Consider the following 7301-nt stretch of genomic DNA (forward strand, 5'->3'; position numbering starts at 1 on the left):
CCTTCACCAACAGGCGTGATGAGAACTTGCTATGAAGCACTGCAGAGTTGGTGGAGACACTTTCTCACAGTCATTCAATGGCCATAAGGTTTAATGAACTCCAGCTGGATGGGCGGGCAGCCTTCAGGGGTCCGATAACCACTGACCTGGGTCTCACACGATGGGAATCGGCAGCAGCGCAAAGAGGGCAGGGCTAGCTACGCAGTCTGGGTTGTTTTCGACAATAAACATTTTAATGAAAACAAGCCACTCGGCAAAACCGATAGCTGCCTATTCACTGTGTACAGTGTGATGTACACAGTCCCCAAAGGATAGAAATAGGTTTGAGGAACAGCCTGAGAATAGTTCTCCAGTTCCTCTGATTGCTTACACTGGGTAGCCCATTGTCTTTTTGAAGCAGTTGTGACAGTGAATTGCAGGGCAAATGGCAGATGGTCACACGTTTGCCCAAAGCTGCCGTGCAGAAATGGAGTCACAGAGGCACTATGGTAAGTTTCCCTATATGGAAAGTGGCAGATTCACAGACTGCTTGTGTGCCTTTAGTTGAATAATGTCCCACAGGGAAAGCCCTACAATTTACTGCCACAAAACATGCAATGGTAGCCATTCATTATCTGAAAAACAAGGATTATTCAGTGATGTAGTGCATACGATGTACTGTCATGCCTGAACATGCTTCTCCCTTTGGTTTCAGGGTGTCTGGCTACAGAATGTTCACTGCATTTGTCAACATGATTCTTGTCAGAAAAAAGATCTCTGGAAATGGACTCTTCTAAGTTTTTTCACTCTAAATTAGTCTAAAACATTTTCTAATCTTAATTTTCTATTTCTTTCCTTTCAGAATTTTCTATTTTATTTTCTTTTTAAGATTCAACACAAAATGATTGAAGAGTCCCCAAGATTTTATCTGGAAATCACTAGATATTTGAGCGCATAATGGGTCCGTTTATCATATAACCAGGAGGAGTCCTTGATAAATCCAAATGTCATAGCAGGATTATAACAGGTGTAACATGTTCATCCATCTACACTCATTATGCTGCCATTATATTCTAGTCATATTTACTATTTCCTCTTGGGAAAGGTACAAACAGTGGTTCCCATATATCGGGTTTCTACCCCCTGTCATTAGTTCCTAGTAATAAAACCCTGTTTATCTTCTAGTCACAGTGGTCATTGTGACCTCCAAGTCCACAAATCTTTCTGGGAAAAAGAACATAATTCACTGTCTCATAATTTACAGGCCATATGGAATATACACACAGTTTATATAGCACATATAAATTGAGAAACACAAAATAAAAATCCAATTATTTCCTGTCCTGAAAATAATTCACTGTTTGCTCATTTCCCTCAAATATATGTCCTCAAATACACTGCCACTTTTATGCTTTTGTCTCATGTTATGTAATAATTTTAGCATTGATCAATCAGAGATCATTCGGACAAAACATTGTATAGATGCACTGCATCTGTGAGGCTGTCACTTTGAAAGTTGGCATATAAATAAAGTTTACTATAAACTTCTCACTTCAGTTGTTGATACAGTAGGAGCCACTGTCATTCAAATTCAGCCATCTTATAACTGGTTCTTAAATATACAGAATCTTACAAAAATCTTAATGGCAAAGTGCTTTAGGTTTATATGCTTTTAATACAGTGGCTTGTGCCAAATACTTCTTTATTTTTAATGTAAAAAAATAATGAATGTAATACATTATAATCTATTCAACATTAATATATATGTATATTAATGTTGAATTAAACTATATCAGTACAAGTATGAACATCTAATAACATGCTATCAGTCTTACTATAACACATGTAATACAAATTGATGGCAATCCATATGCAAGTCACTTGATTTTGATGACTCTTTGTTGGGCTAGGAGCTACAAAAACAAAATCGAGCTATGCAAATTAATTGTTGGATCAAAATGTCAAAACAGCAATGGAAGAATGCAAAAGGGAATCTGAAAAAAATATTTCTTTGCGCCTCCGAATTAAAGCTTTAGTCAGCCTTAATTTAATCTCTGCTCAAATACCACTTGATGAAATGTGGTTGGTACACGCTGCAGGGAATTTGTTTCCCTTCTTTGTTAAAAATTTACCTGATAGATTTGACACCAAACATTCTGCTCCACAGAATACTGACATGAAACCTCAGATTAGGTTCCCTTCAAACCTGTTCTCTAAACAGTAGTTTCATCTTACAACAGAAATTGGCCCACCCTTCACTGCATGGCCTAGAGACATTATGGAGTATGCAAAGACCTTAACTACTTTTAAATGTGGCAAACAAAAAAAAAACTTGACGAGCAGGTTGCGATAGGAACCTACACAGTAAAGAAATGTGCAGCGTCAATTCAACCCTAACAATGTTAATTCAGCTCTTAACAGATAACATATTTTACCGTTTACAATACTGCCAGTGGCCGTGCACCACAACACTGAATACCTACATGCCAAGTATATTTTTCAGGCACTATGCTACTGTATCAGTTAACGACAAATTCAAGCGATGATACGGCATGATGATGTTTGAAACAGCAAAGAAATCTCAGTTGTCAGACGGATTGTCAAGATAATACAATATATTTGGGTTTGAAAAAGAAGAATGGGATGTATTTAAAATATTTGTTTTAAATAAGAATCATTTATGTATTTTGTAAGTGTCAAAATAGCTTTACGGGAGCATATTTTTCCTTTTTTTTTTTTTTAAACAAAAGAGTTGTGTTTAAAAATGTTAAGTTGCATAATTTTAAATAATTTTATATATAAAAAAATACCTCTGGCCTGGACAGTTCTTTTAGTTGAGACCGCAATTTCACACAGTGGATAGTGTTAACAACAGTGACATCTTCTGACCAGACAGAATACTGCTTTCACCAGCTGGTGTAATTGTATAAAGTGAAATAAGGCCATTGCTTTATGACTGTGCTGAGTCATATTTAAATATATAATAAGAACCCTGACATGTAACTGAGAAGTGTAGCTAGATAATAAAGAATTCTAAAGAATATCTACCCCCCCCCCCCCCAATCCCTGTTGAAAGAGGGTGTTTTGTGATAAATCAAGGGCTGATCAAAATTAAATAAATTATTTAAAAACAATACTCTCCTAATCTGGTTAGTGAGCAGAAACACTGACACCCATAAAAAAGTGTAGATAGTGTTGTTATTATTATTAACATTCAATGCAATATAACAAATGTGCAACAAAATCCAGCTTTTAATGCAATATAGCACTAAATACAAAAGGGGTTCACTGAAGACCATTAAGATGATGAATTTTGTTCTGGTGGAGTACATCATGAGGTGCTTCAGAACAGCAATGTGCCCAGTAAGGATATAGCTATAGTCAGTAAATAAGCAGAAGTGGTTAATGTGGGGCAGTACCTGTGTGGTCACAGGAAGGTGTTGCAAAGACATGCTGAGGTGACAGAAGACCCCCAGGCATCTCTTGGGTGCTCTCATCCTGTAGACTGCAACTGAACAAAGAGAAGAATCTCAGTATATTGTACAAAAGGTGGCTTAAGAAATAAGACATGGATAAGAACAGACACATCTAATGTTTGCTCTGATGAAAGCCCAAATAGATGTTCAGGATTTAAAAAGATTATTAATACATTTTACAAAATGTACAAAAGATGTCTGATTTCTGAGTTGTGCTCTGCTACTTGCAGTGAGCTCCATAATGTTTGGGTCAAAAACATGTTTTTTTTTCTGGATCTGTCTCTGTACTCAATTTTAGATTTGCAATCACATGTGCATAAAGTGCAGATTCTCCTCTTTGTTTAAAAAGTATTTTTATACACTTTTGTTTCAGTCACGTTTAGTACTTTGTCGCATGCAATGACTCCTTGAAGTCTGCAGCCTAGAGCCATCAACAGATGCTGAAGTAGTATAATGGGTAAGGAGCTGGTCTTGTAACCGAAAGGTCACAGATTTCAGATGTATCAGACACAGGGTTTGGGAGGGTTTTCTCGTTATGGTGAGAATTCTTCAGTCATCAACTGTAGAGGTCTCCCTTGGCTACCGGACCCTTTGGGATTACTGGGCTCTCTTTTTTCTTTATGACGTTCCAAAACAGTTAATTTTAGTAAGCCTAAGTGTTGGCCTATTTCTTTGATTGTTTTTTCTTATTTCTCAGCCTCATAATGGCTTCCTTGACTTTCATTGGCACAACTCTGGTCCTCATTTTGACGAATATCAATAACAGACTCCAAAGGCAATCAAAAGCCTAGAATCAAGAATAGATCCTAAAAGCTCTCATATAGCTGCACTGTTTGAGCAGCAATTGAGCACACCTGACTAATCAGAAACGCCTAAGGAGCCATTTGTTCCAAACATTATGCTGCCCTGAAATGGGGAGGCTATGTTTAAAATTGCTGAGAATGTGCACTTTAACCACATGTGAATCGTTTGATTAGAAATCTAAAACTGCAGAGTACAGTTCAAATCAAGAAAAAAAATCTTTGATCCAAACACTACGAAGCTGTACAAGTACTAAGCCACTGATCTGAATTAATCTTTCTGAATATTTTTAACTACACTTTTTTTGAATTCCATTAATTTTGTATGCTATTATCTTTTCAACCAGTAGATGGTGTTAAATGATCTCCCCTCTGTGTTTAAGTATCACTGAGAAGTGTAGGACATTCAAATTAAAAGCACATGGTGACGACTTGAATCTATGCCTAAAGGTTGAATAATTCCTAAAGGTAAATGCAAGCTTTATCAACTTTCATAAACCTGCTTTACAAATAAAGTATATAAACCTAATGGCTTTCATGTTATGAATTGTATATTGTCTGTGATAAAAAAAAAAAAAAAAAACAATCATTAATTTTCTGAAGTAATTTTGAGTGAAGCTGCACTTATGAAACCATTTTCCCAAATGAGGAATTTATTATTACATTACATAACATTACATTACAGGCATTTAGCAGATGCTCTCATCCAGAGAGACTTACACAACTCTTACGCAGCAAAAGTTATCTATTCAAGGCGTTACAATGCTACTTTTAAAATGAAGGCAATGCACAATATAATACACTTTTTGGTTATCTAGAGTGTTTCAAGCTGGTGAATATCAAATTTTTTGCTTCAGCATGTCAACATCACACAATAAAAAACATCCCTCTTCCTAAATTACATCAGTGTAATTTAAAACAAGTTGTCTTATGATGAGGGCCTTGTTTGTTCCACTACTGGTTTTGAATGAAGAGGCTGGGGGAGTGGTTTGTTGTGGGAGTGGCCATTTAACCATTTCCTGGTGTAATTGGAACCACACTTCACACATTACCAAACAGAGCCTGTGCCGCCACTTTGGCTTCCGTATCCTCCCCAACCACAAGAAAAATAGGCTTCATGCACAGGCTCCCCCTCCCTCCATTAGCCTCAGGTTGTGCAGTGCACAAATGACCACAAATGTATGGGGCTGATCTGCTGGCTATGTCTGTATTTAGATTCCTAAACTACTGAATTTCTTCATTAGTTACAGAACACCCACCTCTCAAAGTAACTGAATACACACCAAACAAAATTAAAATTTTTTAGAAGTATGCCCATGATGGGGTGGGGGGCGGGCAAATACTGCACTGCCAATGAAAAAAGTAATTTCCAATCCAAAGTTCTCCCCATGACAGTGACACTTCTGCTTCAAACAGAGACAGTGGTGCACTTTAACCACAAGGTGTCACATCACACACACAAAACAATGAGTTGAACAATTGCAGATGCACATTTGACAGGATATCAGGGTGAATTAAACCCACTTTATTGCCTAAAAAAATTACGAATATGTAGATGTCTGGGTCACTGAAGAGTATGTGCTCTCAGCCACCAACCTGACACAGACCATATTTCTGGTGCCTCCATCTCTACGCTACTGAACGATTTTCCTTCCCTGGTGGATCTTCAGATCCCAGGATTAGTGAGCACAAAAATCTACACTGCAGTATATTCCCACTGTACTAGAAGACACAAGCATCACAGAGCCTTAGAATTCTCCATCAACTGGAAATTAACTACAGGTAATAAGCATATACGTTTACAAGGAACACTGCAAGATAAATGTGAGTTTTTCAATCCTTAAGCTTTCACCTAAAAGCACAGACAATCATCATTAGGAGAAATTTTTTTTTGAATGTGTTCCACATCTGTTAAAAATGGTTTATTATGATAATTCCTCCGGCAATATATTACTATGAAGAATGCAGAGAATCTAATCTCATTATGTCTTTGACAGCAACCATAAAACAAAATGTAAAGCAAATATATATAGTACTTATTGTCATCGCAAATCTATTTGCTGATGAGATCTTAATATTAGTACAGCCATGTAGACACATGACAGATGCTGAATGTAAGGGCGCAAATGTTGCTCTTGATAGCCATAATACAATGACATCTGGCACCGGTTGGTCTTTGGTACAGTCAATGAAAGATCGGATTGGACTTCGGTTTTAGACAGAGGTGGGACACATGCTCCACACACTTGCTAGCACAGTTTGTTACCTGGTCTTGGTACAGGACAGCAGATGGAGTGTCAGCCAAATAACTGGGTCAGCCTTATCAAGTTACTGAACGTTCTGACTGTGGGCCTGAGAGAATCCGGTCTTCCGTGACATGCTTATTTTGGCTCACTGTACCCTACATCCTCTGGCGGCAATAGTACATCACATGATGAGGTAATGCCACCGGCTCAGCAATTTCCATGATTCTGAAAGGCACAAGATGACACAAACAATAAAAAAGCACCCCACACCTAAGCCTAAACAAATGACGCTCTCAAGAGTTCTGTAAGAAATTATAAATTCAGTGCATTAATGTGAGTAGGTGCATGGTGCTGCAAAAGAGGGGTACAAGCTGTGTGACATCACCTATCTTTTACTGTTGGTTGCATGTCTTTCACAATTGTTTGATGCAGCCTCAGTCATATTTTGTCTTAAAATCAGGTAAGATCAGAGGTGGCAGACTGCGCTGGAGCTTTTCCTGGACTCTTGATGTGACGTCACCACCCCTGGCTGCTGTGACTGTTCCGGAGAATGCCCCCCCCAAATGCAGCGCACAGAACCAGCCATGTGGGACCCGCCTCGCTTCACATCTGGCTCCTGCGTAAAAAGAGGGGAGATGGAGGAGGTGGCCTACGTCCCGAGAGCGACGCTCGACTGGGACACATCTGGGCCAAGTGGACCCGTCTCACATCTCCCGTCTCTCACTTCAGGCCCTTTTTTTTTATTTGGATTCCTCCTACATAGAGATACAGCCCTAATGAGTCACACATGCGTTTGATAG

At 38.3% G+C, this 7301-nt stretch overlaps 1 protein-coding gene across 2 annotated transcripts in view; it reads right to left on the reverse strand.

Annotated features, from left to right (window-relative positions):
- The window catches only part of LOC118227534 (anoctamin-1-like), a 60425-nt gene extending 53699 nt beyond the window's left edge, over positions 1–6726 (reverse strand). The window contains exons 1-2 of one of the 2 annotated variants that reach the window (XM_035418083.1): positions 6522–6726; positions 3399–3490 (exon numbers count right to left, since the gene is read on the reverse strand). In XM_035418083.1, the coding sequence (XP_035273974.1) occupies positions 3399–3459 (61 nt within the window). In that variant the 5' untranslated portion in view covers positions 3460–3490; positions 6522–6726. Of the gene's footprint in view, positions 1–3398; positions 3491–6521 lie in introns of those variants that run through there. The other variant, XM_035418085.1, reaches the window with a different exon arrangement.
- Between the last annotated feature and the right edge of the window lie 575 nt (positions 6727–7301).

Source organism: Anguilla anguilla, chromosome 5 (genome assembly GCF_013347855.1).
Source record: "Anguilla anguilla isolate fAngAng1 chromosome 5, fAngAng1.pri, whole genome shotgun sequence".
Taxonomy (NCBI): Eukaryota; Metazoa; Chordata; class Actinopteri; order Anguilliformes; family Anguillidae; genus Anguilla; species Anguilla anguilla.